The sequence below is a fragment of the Sinohyriopsis cumingii genome, chromosome 15, assembly GCF_028554795.1.
Source record: "Sinohyriopsis cumingii isolate HCF-2022 chromosome 15, ASM2855479v2, whole genome shotgun sequence".
Taxonomy (NCBI): Eukaryota; Metazoa; Mollusca; class Bivalvia; order Unionida; family Unionidae; genus Sinohyriopsis; species Sinohyriopsis cumingii.
Genome location: NC_142975.1, coordinates 41,116,737 through 41,142,856, shown reverse-complemented (window position 1 = coordinate 41,142,856; position 26,120 = coordinate 41,116,737). Strand labels below are relative to the sequence as shown.

The window sequence follows — 26,120 nt, the reverse complement described above, 5'->3', positions numbered from 1 at the left end:
TACAGGACAGGCCCTCCGTCTTGGCACCAGTGGTGAAACAAGTGGGTACGAAATCGCAAATCCTCGGGGGTCGTAGGTTTCAAATCGACGAGTAAATAGGCGTGTGGAGTTTGAGTGGCATCGTCGTACGCCTGAGTCAGCCAAGGTGTCCCTAACTGTTTGGCTAAGACTTGCACTTGCGATTTATCTCGAGGGCTTTTAAACAAGACCACGTAATGCGCATTGAGACTGATGGTGCGATGGGCTTTACTTTGTTGAAACAAATTTTGGGTGATGTAAACGACACTGGCATTACGGTGATGCCCTTTGCGCGTGAACCACAGTTTAATTTCTTCTTCGTCTTCTCCTAACATGTCGTCAAAAATGACCAAATGGGTTTGATGGGAGTCAGAGACGATGCCATCGTCTTCGTTAGGAATGCCTTCCACAAACACGATGGAATCGCCTTGACTTTCTCGCAAGAGGCTGTACGCCAATTGCCACTCTTTGTAACACCACACGATCCGCTGAGGAAGTCGATCGATCAAATGATGTTTATGTTCGATCAAACGTTTGACGAATTCGGTTTTGCCTGAACCGCTAGGTCCTGCAATGATCATGTTAAAGGGATGGCGAAGATACAAAGCCTCCCAACTGGCACGATCTAAGTGTTCGTCGATGACTTTGACAGTAGAGGAAGAGGGAGCAGAGACAGCTGAGGTAGCCATAGTGTCTGGAATGTCACTTGTGACACGAAAACAAACAAGACGAGAGTTTATATACTTTTTTCAGAACACGTTTATTGAATGTTTTAAACATGAATACGAAAGACAAAAAAATACATAAAAGCCAAAGGCTTAAGTACAAGGATAAAAGGCACATGATAACCATCAACGTGGAATAAACACAAGTGTCTGTACAACATGTTTTGGGTAATAAAATACATAAAAGCCAAATGCTTAAGTACAAGGATAAAAGGCACATGATAACCATCAACGTGGAATAAACACAAGTGTCTGTACAACATGTTTTGGGTAATGTTCTGACCAGTTCTATAGGGAGTAAGGTCACACAAGTGTCCTCCCGAAAGGGTCTTTCAGGCCTGTCCACGACAGTCCCGTCCTGGGTGACGGGTTCTTCTGGCACCGTCACTAACACAGGTTGAAAAGTCGCAAGGCTCACAATCGCATTCCACTTCAGAAGCCTCACACTTGAATTGTGCCTGTCTAAACTTGTTTTGTGTTTCTCTGAAAGTATTCATCTTGTTCGCTCGGTCTTGGTAGTCACAATGAACTATCGATCTTGCCTAGGGTTCCTTTTTATATACAGACCAATACCGACGTGTCCATACGGTAAGGTGAAATGATTGGAAAGTCGCACTCCCTTCTCCTTGTGGGTCCCGGTATTCGTAGCCGTAATTTTTGGGACCACCACTGACGAAACTTAGAATCTTGTCGTCGGGATGTTCCTCTGTCCAGGCTCCTAAACGGTCTCCTTCGATGTCAGGGTGCTGTTGACTCGGGTGATGGATGTAAATGCAACTGTCCGTGTCAAAGTACAGGACACGTTCCCCTAACAGTTCTAAAGCTTCGTACAATTTTAAGCGAGCATGAGCTGTCACGTAAGCCGCAATGATGACATTTCCAAAGGGGTCGTCTTGTACAAAGTCCAGATCTTCTTCGTAATTGACCAAGATCAAATCCTCGCGAACGACGTCCACGTGTTTCATGTATTTGGTTTTGTCGTGAATCATCTGAAAGTAGCGGGAAGGTTCTGTCAAATATTCCGTCTTGGGTAAACACGGTCGTTGTGCCATTTTACCCCACAAGCAATCTAACATCACTTTGGCAAACGACCGCCTGCCTTCGTTTTTCTCGATGTAGTCTAAAGAGATGCCTTCTTGTTCATAGTATTTCTCTTTGAATGTCTTTTCGTCTTCGGAAGTGTGACACCAGGAAGGATAGCCGCTAGCTTCTTGCTTCAGTTTCAAAAAGGCATCCACGTAGTCGGCGAAAATGCCTTTCTGACTGGGGTCACCCTTGTGGTATTGTTGTGTCTTGGGAAAGTGGCAAATTTCGTACACTTCTGACAGTTGGTATCCCATGTCCAGAGCTTTGAACAATTCTACGCTGATCTAGGTTCCCGTCAAGTCACGTTCTTCCTGGGTGTGCTGACAAGGCTGGTCTTGGTTGCACGTTTCGGCACAAGTACGGCACAAGGGAAACATCAGTTTGCCTTGACAATGGTGAGGTAAGACGGGATGGTATAGGTTCGTGGGAGGCAAAACTTTACACTTGATCAAGCCTTCGTATTGTCGAATGTTTTTCAGGTCGATGTGTTCCATGAACAATTGCGGGTGCCCTGCAGGAAAACGACACTATTTGCACACGTAAGGATAGAGCGAACACACGTCCAAGTATTTGATTTCTTCTCCTTTCTCTTCGTCGGCTTGGTACAGCAAACAGGTGGCATTGGTCCTTCCTCCGTACAAACTATCCCTCGGGTTTAGGGGGTCCATCAGCTTGTAACTTTCCACGGCACGTTTAAACTCGGGATCGGTTTTCATACGGTGATCGTACTCGTGTTCCCACATTTCCACCACTTGGTATCCTTGCTGTTCTAACTTTAGGCGTCGCTGACAAGTGTCCTGGTACAAGTCTTCCATGGTTCGTTGTAAAAACTGACTTTTAGTGCTACGATCAGGGTAACAGACGGGACATCCGTGAAATAAGCAACCGTTAAACTCGTACACGATCTTGGGATTTTCTAAGTCTCAGCCATCGACCGAATGCGTTCCGATGGTCTTTTCGCCTCCTCCGTTGCGGGCATGCTGAATCCATTTGTCTTCCTTGTCGCACAAATAATGTAACCAAAGTAGGGCTTTGACCGAGTATTGACGTTTGACATAGTGGTTCGTTTGAGGACTGATGACAGCCACGGTGTTTTCAGGCATGAATCGTTGTCGATGCACTAAGGAACACGCTTTGGCAATGGTGCAAGCTTCTTTCAAAGGATCGACCCCTCCGTGTTCCATGAACAGTTCTCGAAATTTTCCACAGCAACGCCGTAAAATGTCCACGTCGGAACGACAATACTTTAGCATTTCTTCCTGAAAGTCGAAAGGGTCGGAGGCGTGAGTCTGGTACCAAGCGTAGGAAGCTTCTCGTTGTTCGGTACGCATGTTGTCGGGGTCGTAATAGTGAGCCTCAGGCAAATGGGGTAGAACGGCATGTTGATTGGCTTCTGTATTGAAAAAGTGTGGAAAGTACCCTTTAGCCATTTCTGTCATTCCAAACGTTTTAGGCATTCGACTCAAAGGCATGGCCAAATAGCTCATCGAATCTTTAAACTGCACTTGTCCCACTTGCATGAAAATGATTTTGGCTCCGTTCAAAGTGACTTTAGGACGTTCGGTGCCTTGTTCCGTATAGTATCTGAGAAGAAACTGTCCATCGTATCCGGAGAAATTGTGAGCCATCACTGTGGCATGACGATGACAATCTCCGTAACGTTCGATGTCCTCTTGGATCCACGTCTTGTCGATGGGGTCTAAGACCCATTGGGCAAAATCGGCTAACGTGTTCGGTCCTCGAAAGATTTTTTCACGCCCTCCGGGAATCTTGCTGCAGTGAGGGCAATGACTGAAGATAGGTTCTTGAATGCACTTCTCGCACGCTCGATGAGCCACGCAGAAATTAGGAATGTGAATGCCAGTCTCTTGCATGCATTCGAAATCGAAAAAGATGAAATTGCCTTTCTTCTTGTGACCGTCCTCTTTCTCTGGTGGGGGTTGGTATTTTTGCACGTAGCATTCGTGTTGCAAGTCCACGATGTGGTGACAAATGTGATATTTTTTTTTCCTGAACATACGTGTGTCTTGGTACTGTTGGTACGTAGGCCTTGTCCACACGTAGGGCACAATCTCAGCAGTTGACAAGCACATTTCTGCTGTCAACCTTGCGTCTTCAGATGTTGTTGGTAACAGGCAGGGCTGACAAACGTGCGCAGACAAGCAGGACAATGTACTCTTTCTTGTCCTTCGCTCAGACAGGGTGGAGAGGCCAAACATCCTGGGCATTTCCATCCGCAATGTTTGTGTTGCTCTCGATTGTTATAGCCATAGTCACATTTCTCACAGTAATAACTGTATCCCAGGAATCCAGTGATAGTGGTAATGGTATCGAAATGGTCATCATGATAATAGACATGAATGTATTTTCCGTCCTTAAAGTCTTTCCCTCGAAACAACAGATGTCCGCGCATTTCTTGAGGGTGTACTTTCAAGGTGTAGAGTGGAGCTAGGACATCTTGCAATTTCTGCACCTCAGGAATGCCACAGGGAGTGTCTTTGGACAGTCCGGCTTGTTGTAACAGGAGTTCTGCTTCGTTTCGTTGTTTGGCTCGGTCGGATCGTTGAATAGTTTTCCAGGCTCTTTTCCATTCTACCGTGTCGTTCTTGTTGGCATAGGTTCGTCCCACAACGATGGCTCGGGCTAAACACATCTAGTCTTGAGAATTGTGAATTTGGACGAGACTCTTTTTGGTGTTGCGAAGGTCGTTCACCAATAACACCTTACTGCGTTGTCCGGTCCCTTGAGGAGGATAGACGTGGACCATTTTCAGTGTGGCTTTGCCATCGGTGATGTCAAACTGGTTATTAGATTGTTGTACGTGTTGAATCTTGTCCATGACTTTGGAAGGGGTTAGTTCTGCGGGTCTGCTAAACTCGATCCAAACAGGGGATTTCAAGCTGTCGTGATCTATGGATAGTGTCAAGCGATCGTCTTCTTTGGGTTGACATTGTCGCTTGAGTGCGGTGAGCAAAGAATCCCACATCTCGGTGATAAACCCTTCTGCTTTCTCCAATGGTACGTCGGACTTGAAATCTTTAAACTTCACTGTGTAGGTGTAAGCCGTGGTTCTAAATTTTCTAGAGGAGCGCTTTTCCGTCTCTCGAATGGAATAGTACTTTTCAGGGTTGACTAAGGGTGGTGAACTTCGTTTAGAGGGTTCGGATTCTGGTTCACTCATGTCCTCTTCAAAATCACTGGCATGAATTTGTACCAAGACTTCAGCTCTGGTACGAGGCGATAGATCACGTTTCTGCCTCTTACTTTCTTCTTCTTTCTTCTCGAATGAATAGGATCGTTTCATCTTGAGTGCAAAACGTCAAATGACTCAAGTTTAAACACCATAGACTAATTTATAGTCATGGCAAACCAGCGTACATAAAAGGGTGTGAGTCTTGTCCTTTCACTATTCATTTCACTCTCAAACCGAGCACAACGATGGAAGAGACTACCCAGATGGAACGTTTCATCAGAGCTTTGCGAGGGGTCATTAGAAAATTCTCTTCAGACCAGCCGACGAACTACTCTCCTTCCTTGCGAGATAAAAGTCAAGATACTTGCTATATCTGTCAGAAGAAAGGGCATTGGTCTTCAGAGTGTCCAGACCGTCAAAAAAGAACAAAAACAGGGGCTAGAAAAGACAAAAGTCAAGATACCTGTTATTATTGTCAAGAAAAAGGACATTGGTCTCCAGATTGCCCAAAAAAGAAACAAGAGGAGGCAGAAGAAAAGAGGGATTCTTCAGAAGAAGAGAAAGATTCTTCAGAGGAAGAAAGCAGCCAGGTGAAGAAAAAGAAACAGGAGAAGAAAAGAAGAAGGGAAGAAAGTGAGGAGGAAGAGGAGGAAAAGACTGTGATGGTGAAGAAATTGAAAAAAAAAAGAGAGAGTAAAAAGAAGAAACAGAAGAAGTGTATGAACTTTATAAAGTGTTCTGCTGTGAATTGTGAATTGGATTGTAACTATGGAGAAAAGAATACATTAATTATATAAGGTAAGTGTCTTTGAGTTTTGATTTTAAATAAGAAGCTACACTCACGCACTCATACACAGACACGTACTATAAGGGTAAAATGTTTTTTTTTGTTGATTTTTGAGTTATTGGCAAATTGAAAGGCTATCTCTTTTCGAGAGAAGTGGGTGGCCCTGAAAAGGGCCTTTTTTTGGTGTAGGGGTGAGTTTAAGCAATCAACTTTAACTGCCTTAAGCCTTTGCCACGGCCGAGGCCTACTTCTGATGATGATGATTGGGTTGAAATCACTAAGGGTGGTACGATAGGCTTAGTCACAGGGTTGGCGTGTTTAGCTCGGAAAGGTCGTATTCTCTTCGGTCGTGATAAAGAAGTCTGATACATTTGTTTCAGACTTCTTAACTCCGCTAAAATGTCCAACAGTACCGTGGCCGTTTGATTTTCACCCTCTTGTTACTTTGCTGCTACTTCTTCTTCTTCTTGTTTTTTTCTTACCTCTTCTTGTTGCTGTTGCTATTACTGTAGGAGAAAAGCTTGTTCCGCTTCCTTTTGTCGTTGCATAAATTTCTCCAATTCTTCTTTCTGTCTCTGTCTAAAATTCTCCACTTGCGGTAATGAAGAATGAGAAAAAGGTTCCGGAACAAATTCTTGCGAGGTAAGAAAATCCACAAAATCCCAATGTACCTCTTCTGAAAGTAAGTCCGAGTTCCCTTGGACAGTCTCCACTGCTGGTGCACCCCAGTGAATCGTTTTCTGAGTTTCCGTCATGTTGAATCACTGTCTCGCATCGATTGACTGCACACAGGCGCTAGCGAATCTATATAGACCACGTGACGTCACAGACTGCTCTCTTCGGATTGGATGCGGGCTGACTGAATTTTGTCACGACTGTTTGGATTGGTCAATGAACTCAATCCGTTTCAATCCTTCCTCTCCCTATAAATAAGCGCAGTTCAGCGCAATCACTCACCTGTTCTCGGAGCCTCAAGATGTGGACCGACGTTCAATCTTCCACCCTTGTGTCAACAATGATGTTCAGGACGGACATACCCATGTATGTCCGATCCAAGTGGACTGTTGTCGATAGGACAGATACTAGTCTATGGATGAGAAGAGTTTACATAGAAAGACAAGGATGCCTCAAGAGGGTACTTGTGTATGGACCTGCAGTTAGAAGGAGTTTAAGAAGAAGAAGATGTGACAGATGCCGTCTATGTTAATATTAACATAAAACCAAAGGCCCTTTTCAGGGCCACCCACATTTCTCGAAAAGAGACTGACTATCCATTGCCTGCCCCTTTTTAAAAATTTTTAAAAAAAAAAATCCCATGTTCAATTCCCCTTGTCCCTAAAGTAGTTTTTTTTTCTTCTTTTTTTTCTAACATGTTCAATTCCCCTTGTCCCTAGACAAACCCAAACTCTATTCCCATGTTCAATTCCCCTTGTCCCTAGACAGACCCAAACTCTATTCCCCATGTTCAATTGCCTTTGTCCCTAGAATCGATATTTTTTTTCCATTGTTCGAATGCCTTTGTCCCTAGAATGGATATTTCCTTTTTTTTCCTTTCTCCAATGTTAAATTCCATTGTCGCTAATCTTACCCAGGGTTTTTTGCCCATGTTAAATTTCCATTGTCGCTAATCTTACCCAGGGTGGTTAATGTTAAATTTCCATTGTCGCTAATCTTACCCAGGGGGTGTTTTTAATGCTAATTCCCATTGTCGCTAATCTCACCCCATTCACTACTCACGTGTCTTCTCAAATATCTTACAAGTATTAACTCCTCCATAAATCACAATCAGGTTGCTGACAAAAATATTCCTGTCAGTCTGCTTTGACGAAACTTATAGACCAGTGGCTACTAGCGATCGACTCCGACGAACTTATTAGTGCAATCGTCACTGATTTAAGAAAAACTATTTGCACTAGTGCAAGGATATTTGTGATGAGAGGTGAATGGGTCGTGTTATGCAATTGAAACAAAGCAAGATTGACCATTGGGGGGCCAGCTGAACCCAGGAATGAGGTCACATGACTCGTTTAGCCAATGGAAGATAGTTAAGGAGTATGAATATATGGGTCAGCATCCTTAGCGTCACTTGCAAAGAATTCTTGGAGATACGGGTAGTATATTTAGAGATCATAAATTTTACATTTTTCTTTCTTTTCCTTTCGATCCTTTTAATTGTTCTTGTTTTATTGCACAATTATTTCTCATAATTCTGAGGATCATTTTCTTGCTCGCACTTTGGAAAGAAGAAGGTTAGTAGAATTTTCTTTATGTACATAGCCATCGTTTAAATTTTGGAAAGACAATGACAAAAGCAATCATTATGGGCCATTCACTTTGTAAATGGTTAGATCGGTATTTGAGGTCCGGGACGGATCTTAGACTAAGTCCGTCTTTTAATGTAATGGAAGCTGGTAATGTAAACATGAAGGGTATCGGGGGGCGCACAATTGATAAGTGTTTGCGCCTTGACATGAATGAAGTCCGCTTAAGAAACCCCGATATTGTAATTCTTCTGATTGGGGACAACGATGTAAACGCAGAGACATCGCCAGAGGTAATTGCACATAAGATGGTCGCATTGGCTACGCTTTTACATAAGAAATATAAGGTTAAACAGATCGTTCTGTGTCAGCTTATGCCTAGATTCCCGGCAACGTTACACCAAGTTGGGGTCGCGGGAATACTAAACCATAACAATGAAGCAGCCGATAAAAACTATAAGGAGATGTACTGTCACTTAGCAAAGGAGGTCAATGATATTGTGCGATCTGAAGTGTCTGCTTATCCTTATTTAACATTTTGGAACCATAATAGCAAATTTGCCTTCGATAGGCCTCATGTGAGGGAGAAGTTTCGCTCAGATGGCATTCATTTGTCCCCTAAAGGACAGTGGCACCTTTATAAGTCACTTCGGGGAGCTCTTCTCAATGCATGTTATAAAATAACGCACAATCATTCAACGATAACTAGGCTAGGTTAGCTCTTGTACTAATTTTGCTTTCAATTTTATTTGTATCTGCCCACAAAGGGAGATATCAGGCCAGGTCCCGTACCTGTTCCTTTGTTTTTCGTAAACAACCTTAGTGTCTGCCATTGTGGAGGCACTGGGTCAGGTCCCGTACCTGATCCTTTTGGGACTTGTTCCTGGCAAGCCACTCAGTTCTACATAATAGGGGTTCCCCTTAATATATTTGGTGCCCCCCCCCCCCCCGTTAAATGATTATATACCAAATCCTTGTTCGTAAGTATTAATTATTTCACAAGGGGTCCTTTTTGAGTGGCTTCCTGGAACATGTTTCAATATCTTTTGTTATCTGCTCACTTTGGGAGATAACAGGCCAGGTCCCGTACCTGTCCTCTTTTTCTTTTGCACTTTTGCATCAGCCGGTTGGCCTGATAACAGGTCTGGTTGCATACCAGACCGCCACCTTCTATACATAAGCCATTTTGCTAAGGACAAAGGGTTTATATATATATATATGTATATATATGTATGTATATTTGTGTCTATCAATGAAGAAATTATATCAGGTAACCTTACATGCATTGGTTTGCCAATGATAATATGTTTGTGCAATTTTCATTAAATAATAACATGCCTTGTGCATAGGACCATACGTGGTAGTCCATTTTACTTCTTTCTTACTATTTACTATTATGTTTAATACATTCATTTTTCTAACCTAACCAGATCATGCCACCCAAGCGCAAAGCTTCAGCAGGGGTTGAACAGGCTGTAAAGAGGGTTCAGTCATCTGGTTCACGGATTAGAGCAGTTGATCGCCAAAAACAGCAGCATGGAACGGGAGCAACACATGCAGATACAGTAGACCAAGCTACCATTGACCGGATAGCACAGCAGGTAGTACAGCAGATTACACCTGTGATCACTGTGCAAGTGGACAGAAAGCTGGACCACATCTTGGAGATACTGCATGGGACCACTAGTCCACAACAACCTGCCATGTTGTCGCAGGAAACAGAGCAAGGGCCATCTGCCTCCTCAAGAGCCCAAACAGAAAGAAATGTTGAAACATCCGTTGGGGGAAGCATTGCACAGGCTACCTCAGCCTTAACTGGAGTCTGTCATACAGGTATAGGTACTCTGAGTGATTTATTAGCACCTATTAACATATTAGATACACACAGTCAGTCCAACTTTGTAAGCACATCAATTGATATAACTGCCTCTATAACTGATAAAATTAAGCAGCAGATTTGGGCTGGGACATACATAGATTTTCAAAACCTCCTTTCGACATCCATGGACAATACATATAGATTACAGTGCAATATCACTTCAAACACATCTGAATTTAACCTAGTCCCCATGGCCAGGAAGTCCCCACTCTCGATCAATCAGTGGTTGACAGCATGGAACAGATTTGCTACAGTAATATGCATGAAATCCCCTAGGTTGAGCACAGTGTTATCTCACCACATGGAAATCGTCATGAAGTTGTCTGAGCGCAGGGCTCATTGGAGATACTATGATGAGCAGTTTCGTCGCATGATAGAGAGGGGAGAGGCAAAGTGGGGTTCCACCCACCTTGAACTTTACATGCGATCTGTTCTGGACAGCATTGATGACAGGACTGCCACCAGCACTGCCACATTACCGTCTGCAGTCTCAAAATCAAATCCCCCAAAAGGGGCCTGCTTTAACTACCATAAGGGGCTGCAGTGTTTGGCAGGGCTAGCTTGTAAATACCAGCATAATTGTTTCAATTGCTTGGAAGCCCATCCGTTCAGCAAATGCAAACTGCCCATTCAACACCCATTCAAATTGTTGCCAAAATATGCCCCAAAACAAGCTAGAACTGACAGCATGCAGCCCTTTCGTGGTAGCTACAAACCTACTCAGTCCCAAGGACCTACATCAAACTCCCTTCAACACAGCCAGCAAGGAAAAGGGGAACTGCGAAAACAGTAAGCTTCCTACTCCTGTTAAAGCTGAAAGGTTACAACATTGGTTGAAAGGGTACAACACTGCCATGATACAAATTTTGATACATGGGTTTACATTTGGATTTAAAGTGGGGCACGAGGGTTCTCTGTCCCCATTTCAATCACATAATCTGAAATCAGCCATACAAAATCCACAGATCGTGCAAGACAAAATAGACAAAGAGCTTGAGGCTGGCAGGTTTGCAGGGCCTTTCAAGAGCCACCCTTTCTCGCTATTTCAGATATCACCACTTGGCTTGGTTCCAAAGAAAACACCTGGTACTTTTCGCATGATTCACCATTTATCACATCCTCCAGGGTTTTCTATAAATGATGGTATATCCCCAGAAAAAAGTGTTGTTCAATATCAAACTGTGGAACATGCTATTGCAATCATTAAAAAACTTGGTAGAGGTTGTGTTATGGCAAAAACTGACATAGCTAGTGCCTTCAGAATTGTTCCACTTTGCCCGACTCAGTATCATATGTTTGGCTTCTCTTGGAATGACCTATATTATTATGACAAGTGCCTTCCCATGGGCTGTAGCTCCAGTTGTAAAATCTTTGAATATTTAAGCACTGCATTACAGTGGGTGGTGGGACACAAATTGGGCATTGGTCACATGGTACATGTTTTAGATGACTTTCTTCTGTTGGAATCAAACTATAACACCTGTAAGGAGAAATTAGACCAATTCTTAATTCTTTGTGCAGATATTGGGGTTCCCATGTCTGAGGAAAAAACATTTCTTCCCAGTACAACATTGACCTTTTTGGGCTATGAACTGGATACAATCAAGATGGAGGTAAGACTTCCCATAGATAAACTCCAGAACTGCTACAGTCTGATAACACTCTGCCTACAAAAAACAAAAATGACGCTCCTTAATCTCCAATCCATAATTGGTACACTCAATTTTGCATGTGCAGTTGTCCTGCCAGGCAGAGCTTTCTTGAGAAGGTTGATTGATCGGACAGTGGGTGTGTCAAAACCACATCACTTCATACGCATTACGAAGGACGTTCGGGCTGATCTGCAGCTGTGGTACACATTCCTAAGAGAATTCAATGGTAAATCTTTATTCCTCCCTGATCGCTGGCTGCACTCTGATGCCATTCATTTGCACACTGATGCATCAAGCACAGTTGGCTATGGCGGTGTACTAGGCAGCAAATGGTTCTATGGCACATGGAATAAAGAATGGCAAGCGCTAGATATCACAGTCCTTGAGCTATATCCAATTGTTCTAGCCATCAAAATTTGGGCTCCTCAACTTGCAAACAATTGTATTTACTTTCACACTGACAACAAGGCATTGGTTGATATTGTAAATAAGCAAACCTCAAAGAACCCTTCCATTATGTACCTTGTTAGAGACCTGGTCCTTGCATGCCTCAGATACAACATACTATTTCAAACCTGTCACATCCCGGGAAAGAAAAATGTTCTGGCTGATGCTCTTTCTCGATTGCAGGTGCACAGATTCCGGACCTTGGCTCCACATGCAGACCCAGAACCAGTGTCAATACCGGCACTTCCCAACTTGATTCACTAACAAACACACTTGATACGCTACTGGATAGTACATTGGCACGAATGTCAAAAGCAGCCTACCGATGCAGCTGGAACTTATATCGAGCTTTCACTGCAGAATATACATTGGAAACCTCAATCCCAGTCTCTCAGGCTAATATGGCACTTTTCATCTCTTATCTGGTGAACAAGCACTATGCCTCAACAACAATATCCTCATATGTATCTGCCATTGGGTTTGTACACAAAATCAATAATTATACAGACCCTACGAACTCTTTTCTAATACAGAAACTGCTGCAAGCATGCCACAGAAATAAAGTTTCTTGTGATGTGAGATTGCCAATTGATAAGTGTATGTTAGAAAAACTTATCCACGCTACAACTTGCACTATAACTTCTTGGTACAAACAGCTCCTATTTCGAGCTATGTTTTCCTTGGCATTCCATGCCTTCCTGAGAATTGGGGAGATCACAGTGCAGTCCCTGAGCCTCCATAACCCTAATCTGTTGCACATTGATCAGTTGGCTCTTGATCACCATTCCATCACTCTGATATTTAACACCTTCAAACACAGTCAGGGTCAGAAGTTCACTTTAAAAATAAAAAAAAAAAAACAATAATACTGCAGTGTGTCCGGTCTCAAATCTCCAGCGATACATCCAAAAGCGAGGTATGGGTCCAGGCCCAATATTCATGTATCTTTCAAACACACCTATAACTCGGGCAGAATTCAATGCACAGCTAAAACTCGCTCTGCAGTTCTGCAGATTTGATCCAAAATGCTTCAAGAGTCATAGCTTTAGAATCGGAGCAGCAACAACTGCTGCTGCGCAGGGCTTGTCCGATAGTCAGATTCGTGAATTTAGGGCGATGGAAATCGGATGCTTTCAAACGATATATTAGATGTTCTGAACGTCACTCCAACCTCTAATTTCTTTTGGGGTTTCAGTTAAGTTTGCACACAAAGAGGTATGAGGTGTTCTCAGTTACATTTTGTTTAAAATCCATCTTCAAGTAAATTTTCCATCATAATCATAACCTGGGTAAATATCAGGTTCGCCACTAATCCCAACATTATATATAGATATGTTATATCACATTATTTTCATGTCACATAAATACTTGCGCAAACATTTCTTTCCATTTCAGGTCTAGTGGGTTCACAGACCTGAACACTCTGTATAATCACATTAGAATAGCAAGTGGGTTCACTGCTGATAAATATGACAGGAAAAGTACACACGATGAAACCTCGGCTGAAGTCAAGAACAATATAACTTAAACATGAATATAACAGCATTGATATTTGTTCACTAGGTGCAATCTTCACAGTTGGCACTTCTATCATTCTCATGTGGGAGTCACAAATGTTGGGGAGCAGGCTGAGAAAGGCACGGTTGATGCGGGCCACTGTCCATTTTGGGGCTGCACAGGCCCCATGCAAAGTGGGTGACTTGCATGGTTCCTGTGTTATGGCGGTCTCAGCTCCCAAATGGATTGTTTTTTGGTTTGATGGTTACAAATTTACATTCAGGTCTGAATTTAAACTATGTAGTTTATCACATACTATGTTAAAGTAATTTTGTAAATAACCTTATGCATGTTAGATCATATGAATATATTATTATTTTCAATACAATTGTCACTTATGTGGCCTGCATCAACAAATCGTTTTCAGTGTTATTCATTATGTTCAAATTCTTACTTTCCTCCTTAATTTTGTTATCCTCTCACACACACTTCATCACAAAACTATTTGCACTAGTGCAAGGATATTTGTGATGAGAGGTGAATGGGTCGTGTTATGCAATTGAAACAAAGCAAGATTGACCATTGGGGGGCCAGCTGAACCCAGGAATGAGGTCACATGACTCGTTTAGCCAATGGAAGATAGTTAAGGAGTATGAATATATGGGTCAGCATCCTTAGCGTCACTTGCAAAGAATTCTTGGAGATACGGGTAGTATATTTAGAGATCATAAATTTTACATTTTCCACCACCACCCCACCAACCGCCTTGGGTTATAGCTCCCTAGGTGGTAGTTAAATTTGATAAAATAATTGTAGACAGGTTATATCATTTGACGTAACTTGTTTTAGCGTCATATGAATTTTTCAGCAGTAGGCGGTCTCAGCTCCCAAATGGATTGTTTCTTGGTTTGATGGTTACAAATTTACATTCAGGTCTGAATTTAAACTATGTAGTTTATCACATACTATGTTAAAGTAATTTTGTAAATAACCTTATGCATGTTAGATCATATGAATATATTATTATTTTCAATACAATTGTCACTTATGTGGCCTGCATCAACAAATCGTTTTCAGTGTTATTCATTATGTTCAAATTCTTACTTTCCTCCTTAATTTTGTTATCCTCTCACACACACTTCATCACAAAAAGTACATTCGATCTGGTTGAATATTGTGTGCTCATTAAAGGAATCCTGTCTACAAAATTTACTTCAAATCCAGTTATTTTTGGTTAGCCTCGTGAACAAGTATCGTGCAAAATGGACCGTTTGTTTTCTATTACTTAAATAACTTTCAAACCATTGTATCATATTACATGAAATACTGTATTCCTTCTATTTAAATAATACGCCTTTGTGCCAGACCGGAGCGAAAAATTTCGACAGATCACAAAATACAATAATTTTTTTTTAAAGATTGTTTGAATAAACTGCAAATACTATCATACGTTTCAATAGAATGAAGAACAACGGAGTGACGAGGAAGGAATGCTGATTGATCCTTATTACAAAAAAAAAAAACCAACAAAGTTACAAATAGTAATATTAATGCATTTTAAATCTGCGTGAATACGTGCGCGAGCATACTTGAATATGTTTAAGGGACTTTTTTAAAAGTGGAACATGTTACAAAAATTGAGGACCTACTGTCAGATGGGACTCTCATGACCATATGTGTTATCCTCGTTATATATATATATATATATATATATATATATATATATATATATATATATATATATATATATGAATGATCTTTCGCAAGCCTCGGTCTGAGTGTTGCAAGCGTTGCTTAGACCTTACTAGATTCGTGTACGCCGAAGATCTCATTCAAGCACACGAGCTTTGAGCTAGACTAGACTATTATATTCATATGTTCGCATGATGGCGTGTAGCGATCACTAAGCGTTTTACAGGTAAAGGCACTCATGTCTTGCCTTACTTGTCAGTTTGAGAACACGTGACTAAACTGAATCGGATAAATAATCTCAGTTACAGTATTTCCGGTTAGTAGGTGTTGCACAGTAGAGGACGTTTGAACAGAATATTTATGACGACAGTCAGATATTTAGCAGCCTTGTCAAGGTGGGTACTGAAAACATCGCATACATGGTCTACTTAACATTGATAACATTCCGTTATAATCACCAGACAAACGGTTGACCTATTATATGTATACATTAGTATTACAGCTTGCATTGTAACGAGAAGTATAGATGTACGTGTACACTTGTGAATAGACTGGTGGAATTCCATTTAATAAGCATGTATAGCAGGAGATGCGATGGGGGTGGGGTACGAGTAGGTTTTCCACCAAACACTATCAATCGCACCCCACTCACCCACCAGAAAATGAGAGCGATAAGAACCCAAACGTTTCTTAGTGTAAGTTTCTTTAGAGGGTCAAAATTATGCCATGTAAACTGTTAAAATCCAGGAGCTTCGGGAGGCTTCGTCCCCCTGGGTCCTCCTAGTCCTACAATGTAAGACATAACACGTTATTTTTGTTTTAGTGCTATGTCTTACTACCCAAATAACGGGCTTCTACAGCGTGTTCTGATGTCGGTTGACGTCGGAACGAGTAATCAAAATTTCAGGAATATCTCACACACTTGGCAGCCCATATCAACGCACTTCCACAAATTTATATGTAATTAATATATTTACTGTGCTATTTTTATCCTGGTGGAATAAAAATGTGACATAGCAAATGGATGCATTTTCATGTGGCGGTGACATACATTTGAATTTGTAGAAGTAGGTTCAAGTGGGGGATATGTTTCTTGAACGAAACGAAACGTTGCTTACAGTTCCAATAGGCATAATTTATTTTGATTCGTTTCGTTAAAGAATAATATTTCAATACCCGATTTCGGCATTCTTGGCTTTCATCGCTTTCAAACCATCTGAAATATAGGCCAACGCCTCTTGAGAAAACAGGTCCATTTCTTTGTGAGAATTTGAATTTATTAGAGAAAAGGCATCAGAGTAAGCAAATTCTGACTAAAACATTATGACTCTGCATTGTAGAAAAGCGTCGTTATTTTAGTTGCCAGTCGGGCGAGATATTCCTAAAAATTTGACTTTTGTTACGATGTTTGTCGACGTCAAAACACACTACACAGCCACCACTGAGTGTTCGGTCTTACAAATCTCTTGCATACATGTATACGCGATCCCTAAGCAATATTTATGGGAACAACCTCTTGGATGGATCTCAAATTGCTTCAAAGGATGGATACACATATCGTCCATAATTACCACATCATAAGGATAATATTTTAATTTTATTTAGATATACGCACAATTATTTTTCAACTTACCACTTTGCTGGTGAGTGAAGATGGGGGGAGGGAGGGATCAATCCCCACCCAGACCCATGACAATTTCGCACATGCATTGGTACTGTCTTCGGGCGGCCTCTCACGTCACAGCTTTTAGTCCCGTTTCGCACCATTTTTTTTATTTTTTTATTTTTTTTATTTGCCCGTGTACTTATTCTATTTAAAGATCCCGGGCTTTGTTGGAATTAAAGGGCAGACCACACACCATCCAGCAGATTGTCTGTCACTAGTTCAAGACATGACAGTGGTACATGGACCCGACATTGTAAGACAAATGAATCATTCTCATGTGGATCCATATATATGGTAGGGAATGGATTTATGAAGGACAGGTCTCGAACCAAGAAAATTATTTAAAAGGATTGTTTCAACTGCTAGGCTCTATAATATTATAATAATATCAGGAATTATAATTGATTCCATTTTTATATTTTAATTTAGATGCATAGACTATGCAGTCTGAAATATAGAATTATTATCTTATCTTATACCAAAAACAAAACCCCATAATAAAAAAACTCTTCGTGCCATAATGTGCTGTCCGCATAATGAATAAAACGCCCAAACAAAATCCATAGTAGTCGACACAGTGGCGTTAGTATAAGGACTAGTATTTCTTATATATATATATATATATATATATATATATATATATATATATATATATATATATATATATATGCATGTATGTCACAAAGGTTTATTGGTTTATTGATTTGTGTAGAATTTGAGAAATATTGACTTTGATTTGATAGACCCGAGATTTCTACAGACAGTAATCGATAATTTAAATTTGGAACGTACTTCAGAAATAAGTAGATTTACTCTATAAAGGAATTAAAATGTGTTCCGATTAAAAGTCTTCGTTATTTTTCAATAGAAAAAGGTGTGAGACAACTAGACCCAATCACGTTATCTTTATTTATTATTAATTATTTAACGATGAAACATCTCGTATGGTTAGATGGTTAATTCGGAAAAGGGTGAACAGTTAAAAAGTATAATTAGTTCAATTTGTAGATGTTATAAATTCATGTCTAGGAAGTATTGTACCGGTACGATAATTTTTCATAGTGGGATATTATTTGACATTTGTTCCCGTCAAAAACTAAATAATGATATGACAAAAGAATGGAAGCAGTGTGGATTGGCCTTTTGAGAAACTAAAGACTATTATCTTGTGGATTTCCCTGAAAAGGTGAATGAAGATTTTAGTTTTTACATTTGTTATAATCACAATGATATGCAAACTATTTAAATATTATAATCTTGTGATATATTAGTGTGGAAAACGATGAATTCACGTTGTACAGAGAAAACATTTATGGCGAATTTATTTTCTTGCCTAATTTTACATATGTTGCACTCGGTAAATGATTCGAATCCCGGCAAGTCATACCAAAGACTTATAAAAATAGTACTAGCAGCTATTTCGCTTGGCGCTCATCATTAGGAGGTTAGTGTTAGGAATGGTCGGCCTGGTGTCAGGATAATGTGACTGGGTGCGACATGATGCTACATGTCGGCGGCATGATGCTTCAGTGCTGGACATCACTATAAACTGTCACACTGCAGACATTGTAGCGATATGACCGAAAAATTGTTAAAGCTACGTTAAAAATCCAAATCACACACACACACACACGTTGCACTCCATATCACCGGACCAGAGTGAAGTTATAATGTGGTTGGTAATTTGATTTCAAAATTTGATTGGTATGAAAAAAAGAGAAAACTTGAAATTATATTTACATATGAATAAGTTTCGCAAATGGGAGCCATAGTCTTCTTGACGTTTCTACTATTACTCAGACTGAGAGAGAGAGAGAGAGATGTTCATATAACACCCATTAATCACGAAAGAAAGTCTTTATCTGTGTGTGTGTTGGACTGGGACACTCGTAGAGGCCTCTACTTCTTTTCTACTTTACTCAGTGTTTTGCTTTAAACCTTTTTTTTTTCTCTTTTCAATTTCATATTAATCGGCGAATTTCCATGCATAGATAAATCGTTTCGAAGTTTTTAATATACATCTTAGTAACTCTCTGTTATTTGCATTGTCTCCGAAAAATAAATCGCGAAGTTTTCATGTTGAATTCCAATTGTTTTTAACCGAAATAATCGTGATTTTGATTTTTAACGTAGCTTGCGTATTGTATCTGAATGCAATCACGAAATAAATGAAGCATACTTTCTTCATTAATTGAGCCATGTATTTTACATTTCAATAAAAATGTATTGGTTGCAATTAATAGGCATAAGAAATTTAAATAGAAAAAAAGTTCTATATTTAGCATCCATGGTGCATTTGTTTGGAATTACTCGCATTTGTTCCCAATTTAATTTGTGACTTTGGAAAATATTTACCATTTTTTTTTATTGGCTATTGTTAGTTTTATTTGGTCAACTTTATAGTCATGCATGAAATTACACTATTTGTAACTTTTCATAAGTTGACATATTGAATATTTTTTTCTAAATGATTTATTCCATATTCTTAGGCCGTTGACCAAATCCTTCAGAATCCGTTGATAGTTTTGATCAAATATTTCTTTGAAATTAAAAAACAAATGTCCCCAAAAAATTATAAATATCAGCTATAAATCTAGTATCCATTTCTATCTGTGTTCAGGGTCGGATCCGGTCAAGTGTGTGTGTGTGGTGGGGGTCCAAATTTTCAAAAGGGCCCTCACTTTCCTCGAAATGGCACCAATGCAGAAGTCTTTGTCTATTTACTCAAAGTGTGCATAATACCCCAAAACGTGCGCAAGAATACAACTAGTCAGATATGTGACAATTGGCTGTACGTTTGGGTGTGTATGTTTTTGTTGGGGGGGGGGGAGAGGGAGTCGTAGCGGGTGGGGGCGGGTCCGGAAACCCTGGTCCAGCCATGATGTTAGAAATATAATACCTTCGACTTTTTATTGTAACATTTTGATTCTGGATTAATGCAATATTATCTGCAATATTATATGAGGCGTATATGATAGGTACGAGTTTGAGATTTGTGTTACTTATCGGATTCGAGCCTTCTACCAACCCACCCCCTAGTTTTACTTTTCTTCACAAGTAAGTGCATAGAGCGATTGCCCACTCCTCTTGGTTATAGTGAGTGATTACTCGATATTTACTTCATGCAAATCGATCGTCTGTCTGTGTTATTCCTCGAACGCGTTTGCCCGCCGTTTCCATAACTGTGAGCGTAGTCGTAGGAAGTTTTCCACTTCCGCCAGTACGGTCTGGAACTCCGCCGTGGTTGATGGTTGTATATTTGATTACTACCATGCATAGTTTAGTGCTTTCGGCGGCCGCGAGAATTGTTAAATTAAAACATATTCGTTTAGGCATTCGTGATGAAATTATTTTGCTGGCTGCACTCGCAACACCAGTTACTATTGATATAGCCTTGACAGCCAACCCGATCGGCGTGCCTGTGAGAGTACACAAAGACCAACGGTTGTTGCCACAAGTCAACAATTTCCATCTGAAACAACAACACACACACGTTTACATTTCGCAAATATAGTGGTTTTCTCTGCTTTTTGATATAGTAGTTGTTCTGATTCAATTATTTTTTCGCGTTACTAGTCTTAAGGCCCATCACATCTCTTCAGTAAGCTTTATTGCTCGACATTGAGACCTCATCCGGACGCATTGCACTTGTACACGCACTTCCAACCAATTTTTAATTTACTGGAACAGTGGTCACGCAGTTGTCATGAGGAAAACCCATGGACAGTAATTTTCGTTTCGTATAAGCTAATTTTCGTTTCGTTAAAAAGCGGGCTTTGTAGCACCATCTAGCCTCTTAGTTTGGGTCACATGATTCCTACTGAGTATATATATATATATATACGTGCCAACTGTGGTTGCAGTGGTGGTGTTATGAAGCGGTATTGTGTGAAGACATCCCCTTGCAAGTGTAGCAGTATAACCACCCGCCCGAGCAAGCACATTCGGTCGTAGTTCGTCGAACAAGAGAGGGCAGGGTGGGGATATTTTAAAAAGTGTTAGAACAAGGTCTTTCGCTGACCAGGATAAAGGCACTACAAGGCTTGTCCAAAAACCGTGGAGATCTTGCGATAATACACATTTCTTCTGACGATATCTCTTCTCTCATCATTTCGCACTGTTATTCTCTCTCTCTCTCTCTCTCTCTCTCTCTCTCTCAATCTTGATCGAGTAATGACGCGCGACCATGAACCTGTCGCCGACACAAGTCAGCGACGCAGTCAACTACTCAGTGATCCACTCGCCGACTCTGCGATATAATCAGTGACTCGGCGACCAAGTGAGCGACACTGTCGACGAATCTTCGACCAAGTCGGTGACTGCGACCAAGTCAGCGACACAGTCGACAACTAGGTGACCCAGTCAGCGACACAGTGGGCGACCCAGACGACGAACCATCAGCTCTGTAGTTGACACAATGGGCAAACACAGAAGCCCAGTCGACGACTCAGCGATCAGTCGGCGACAAGAAACCAGGAGTAAGACGGTATCCCGCTGCGGTAGAAATCTGGAGCGCCAGCCCTCAGGCAGATTCAGCGGGTTATCACTCCAGATACAAAACCTTATCCGAGGAAGTTTCCGCTTCACAATCATAGAAAATATTTTCCAGCTGAATACATACGCCTTCGACAATTGGTTGAGCGTTCCAGGTTTAACTAGAACTACGCCGACTACACATCTGCTTTGCAGTCAACGATTGTGGTCTTGTTGATAACTTCTAGCGCGTTGATGCCCATGCAAATTGACCCATCAAGTGTTTCCTACCTGTTCAGGAGTTCATAAGCCTGCTACTGGCTGGTCTAAATGCATTTTGGACCTGCTTCCTTGAAATTTCCTTTTCTGATTACGGCTCCAATGCCTATCCTATACATGGGAGAACTTGGCCGGATATACTTTTCCCAGGGATATCGTTGGAGGTGTTTATCAGCAAAATCTTTGCACATGTTAGCAGTACAATCAGTCTTTCAGGTGTTAAAGTCTTTGACGGCAACTTTGAAAATTTCCACTTCTTGCCTAGGGCTTTTAACTCCTCCGTGAATTCTCTAGATATCAGTTTGGGCCATATAGTATGGACGTTCGTTTCGTTTGCAATCGCGTACATTTTCCACGACACGTATCTCCAGGTGGAAGGTATTATGTATGAGATCATTCAAAATGGCCTCTTGAAATTCGTCAGTTAAGAACTGAGGAGGTAGTCCCCTGTACTCTGAATCGGGATCAGGAAGGGGATCTTCCGGTCCTGTTTCAAGATTTATTCCGTTATGGTTCATATGCGGCCATGCTAGTTGATTGTATGCACTGTCTGGTTCAGGCGCATTGCTGGATGCTTGAAAGGTGTGTTAATTTATCTCAGATCTTTTTCTCTTGGGTCTGAGTTTCACTATCTGGATATGTTCGGATGATCTATTTCGCATTGTTTAAATTTCGGCAGAGAAGATGTCGGCCATAACAGTCATTCTGGCAACTGCCGCCTCCTTTGTGGTTGCGCTGTTGCGGCTGAAGTCTCTTCTGTTTGTTTGATCAGTGGCGCAAACATTTGTTCGAAGCCCGCTGTAAGGTCTTCCCATGCCGATTGTTGCGACTGAAGCAGATCTCTGACGCGTTAGCGAACATCCCTGAGTACATCATAGCGTGGCTGATAGACCATCTCTGAGTACATCATACCACGGCTGATAGTCCGCGGACGGTGCAATCACATACAGCCGATCCAACGTTAACACATGAACCCCTGGAGTTTTTTGTCATTTTCGCCTGAAAATCGAGTAGGAGACACATTTTGAAAGTTATTTCTGAATAGACTCGAAAACACCAAACCTCCGGTCATCTTTCAATAACATATTGCCTAGTTGTGTTAGAAACATCGTTTTTCATTGGCTATTTGACTCACGCATGAGCAGAAGGGTAAAAGTGGGATTTCCAAATACCCATCTTATCCTACTTTTTGTAAAGGCTCATCTGTCTGTTTGCAGTTCTTACCGGTTTGCCTTAGATCTGAGACCAAAAAGTCTAAAATCCGGACACAAAATCGGATTCCTACCACGGGCGAATTTTGGGTAGAAAAAAGTCGGGTCCAAAAATGAGTTTTTTAATCTGTATTTTGTAGTGCAGCTAGATATTCCAGCTTATCTGCTATCATTGTAGAGCTACATCTGTTTACCTTTCTATAATACCACCCACTTTAGTGTATCATGCATGACCATGACGCTACAGAGCTCGGCAGTAGGCTTTTACCTCCTGCCCCGTTAAGTGGTCGCTAGGGGTTAATGTGTTAACAATCAAATGATCATGTTCAACAACAGTTGATTTTACCCGAATCCGGCTAGGCCAATTAATAGTGCGCAAACTGAGTTCAGAAAACTGGCGCTGTGCATGTACGGTCGGGACTACGCCACCACAGCAAAACCAATGATGTTTAAACTTTTTGTTTTTCCACGCCGAATCGCCGATGATATAGTAAATGTCAGTCGTATACTTATCATCATGCCTACATAATATGTGTTGTTCTTGTTGTTATGGATTATTGCCATTTTTCAGCACATTGTCGACTATACATGGCACCCAGGAAAACTCAAGGAAAAAGATCAACGGGAAGCTACTGCACATATAACGCACAAAGCATGTAATGCAAAAACAAAAATACTGAAAATACAATTCGACTTTTAACACAGAATAACGTAACTGCAATTGTGGGAGCTTGCATCCAGTGTGGAGCAAAATGTTTGTATAAAAAGTCACAGCAAACCAATGTGATGCAGCTTACCCAGCTTGCATGTACTGTTAATATACTTTCTACATAGGCTTTCCAAAAGATACTGACGTAACTAGGTGACAGGATAAAGCGTACATAGTCAATGCAGCATGATTGAAAGTCAAAACTGTCACTTGTAAGATAAGGTTTCTGGTGGGATTCAGTATCATAACATCATTCTTTTCAGATCTAATTGAAGAATGGCCTATGTGATCAAAGAAAAGAAACCACTGATCCATCTACCGTACCTCCCGAAGGATGGAACCCTAAAAGATGGCACTACCGTGGTCCTGGACCGATACTGTAATGAATATGAGGCAGACCTCCATGCCATTCTTAAATTCATTGTCAATGAAGAAGGCGACAGCTATCCACAAGAAGATATGACTGATGTAGAAGATTTTCGTGCCTATTATCTATCCCATGATGTCTTCATATGTACTAACAAGGCAACTAGAGAACTTCTGGGCGCTTTCTACGTCAAACCAAACTTTCCTGGACGGTGTTCGCATATCTGTAATAGTGGTTTTATTGTTAAGAAATCCGCAAGGGGAATAGGTGTTGGAACATTTTTAGCAGAGAATTTTCTTTACATAGCCAGAGATCTGGGTTATAAGGCTTCATTCTTCAACCTCGTATTTGTATCCAATAAAGCCTCTGTGGGACTCTGGAGAAAGCTTGGATTTAAGGAAATAGGAAGGGTTCCAAAGGCGGGAAACTTGCAAGGGTTAGGCTACACAGATGCACTCCAGTTCTATTACGATTTTGAGACCCTACCAAAGACACCATCATAAAAAGCAAATCTTGCTATTAACGTATTATAATGCAAATGATTTAACGATTAATCATTTTTCTAATATGAATGTCTTGTTTGGTAGATTCACATTTCATATGCCCACATAAAAAATACGGTATCATAACATTTTGTAAGACCAAGGTTTCATGCTCCAGACCTCAGAATGTATTTGTCAATAAATTTCCTTATATTAATGTCAAGTTATATTTAATGTGCTTTTTGTCTTGTGACTAAATATAAAATATGTTTATAGTTCAAATGAAATTTACAACACATATTGAATAATGTTAATGTTGCAAGAGACCAAACTTATGAAGCCTATTTCACAGCCTTATTGTATTCATGAACATAAATGCAAAATCCTCTACATGTGTACGTTTTCTCTAATCTTGCATTATAAATAAACATATAGGGTAATTTAAAGTTGTTCCTATTGATACATTTGGTTGGGTATTGATAATTTGTGGTAAAATGAAAACCTTACCAATCTCAACTAATACCATGGATCAGTTTTAGTTCATAATTTGTTCTGCACCATTGCCCTCCTTTTGGACTTGTATCATTTTAAATCATAAGGAAAATTCTATTAGATTACCAATTAATCCATTTGTTTTTTATCTGATCATTGCTCAAGAAGCAGAAAATGGTGGTCATGAAATTACATTAAATTCCCAACATTGATTTATACACATATTAGAATCAAACTCGGGATGACCACGCTGGGGAAAGCAGTTTCCAAAAGCATACACTAACAACACTGAGGAGACCTTTTCAGTTTAACTTTGATCGCAAAAGAAATTCTTATACACATTAAGAGTATCTACAACAAATGAGGTATCAAATCTGATTATGCCAACAAAACAAGCAACATATCAAGAATGAACACAGCATTTTATTGTACCTAAAAGCAGCACAGTGCTTGGAAAATTTAATGTGCATATTGTTTGAGACATCTGTACAATCACCACTCCTGTCAAATGTTAGAGATTAAAAGCCATAGTCAAATTATGTATAATAATCTAGAAAAAGCCATATTCAAATTATGCAAATAAATCTATTGTTATCAGGAAAGCCCTTAAGGTGTAGGGGAAGCTAGTCACTAAGCTGTCCACCTGGTATTCCTCAAGTTGCCTAGTTTCAGTTGTGCAATGTCCTGCCATTGACAGGTATTTGAAATAAGTCTTCCACTAAATTAAGGGTGAGGGTGGAGTTGCAGGTGATGAGAACTCTGTAGATGGATCCCATCACCAACATTAATGATTCCGGGTGGAACAGGATGTGTAGAGAAAGCAAATAATCTATGATCGCTCCAGTGGCCTAAGTGGTTAGAGTATCTACCTCAAATGTGGGAGGTCATAGGTTTCGAACCCTGGCAGAGTCATACCAAAAAAATGGTACTAGCACCTGTCTCGCTTGGCGCTCAGCATTAAGAGATTAATGTTAGGACTGTCAAGATAATGTGACTGGGTGAATCATGATGCTACATGTCTGCGGCATGATGCCCCAGTGCTATACATCACTATAAACTGCCACAATGCAGACATTGTAGTGATATGACTAAAATTGTTAAAGCTAAATTAAAAATCCAAATAATCTAAATAATCTATATCATAACAAGTATCACATGACCTTTGTAGTACCGGTGTGGTCCTGATATAGATGAATATAAATGA

The 26,120-nt window shown here is 40.6% G+C and overlaps 2 protein-coding genes across 8 annotated transcripts; both read left to right on the top strand.

The window, feature by feature from the left end:
• The first annotated feature begins 7,714 nt into the window (after nt 1-7,714).
• On the top strand, nt 7,715-14,612 carry LOC149781674 (uncharacterized). 4 transcript variants are annotated; one of them, XM_089935756.1, is made up of 3 exons: nt 8,269-8,363; nt 9,501-9,903; nt 13,444-14,612. In XM_089935756.1, the coding sequence occupies exons 1-3, from the start codon at nt 8,280-8,282 to the stop codon at nt 13,464-13,466; spliced, it is 510 nt and encodes a 169-aa protein (XP_089791882.1). In that variant the 5' UTR covers nt 8,269-8,279; the 3' UTR covers nt 13,467-14,612. The 4 variants fall into 4 exon arrangements, with proteins under 4 accessions (XP_089791880.1, XP_089791882.1, XP_089791881.1 ...); XM_089935755.1 differs by having other exon boundaries at nt 12,232-14,612; XM_089935754.1 differs by lacking the exons at nt 8,269-8,363; nt 13,444-14,612 and adding an exon at nt 7,715-7,920 and having other exon boundaries at nt 9,501-10,886.
• A 793-nt stretch (nt 14,613-15,405) lies between these two features.
• On the top strand, nt 15,406-24,812 carry LOC149781673 (uncharacterized). 4 transcript variants are annotated; one of them, XM_089935748.1, is made up of 2 exons: nt 15,406-15,632; nt 23,851-24,812. In XM_089935748.1, the coding sequence occupies exons 1-2, from the start codon at nt 15,598-15,600 to the stop codon at nt 24,443-24,445; spliced, it is 630 nt and encodes a 209-aa protein (XP_089791874.1). In that variant the 5' UTR covers nt 15,406-15,597; the 3' UTR covers nt 24,446-24,812. The 4 variants fall into 4 exon arrangements, with proteins under 4 accessions (XP_089791874.1, XP_089791875.1, XP_089791877.1 ...); XM_089935749.1 differs by having other exon boundaries at nt 15,408-15,632; nt 23,839-24,812; XM_089935751.1 differs by lacking the exon at nt 15,406-15,632 and adding an exon at nt 16,438-16,535.
• Nucleotides 24,813-26,120: the final 1,308 nt, after the last annotated feature.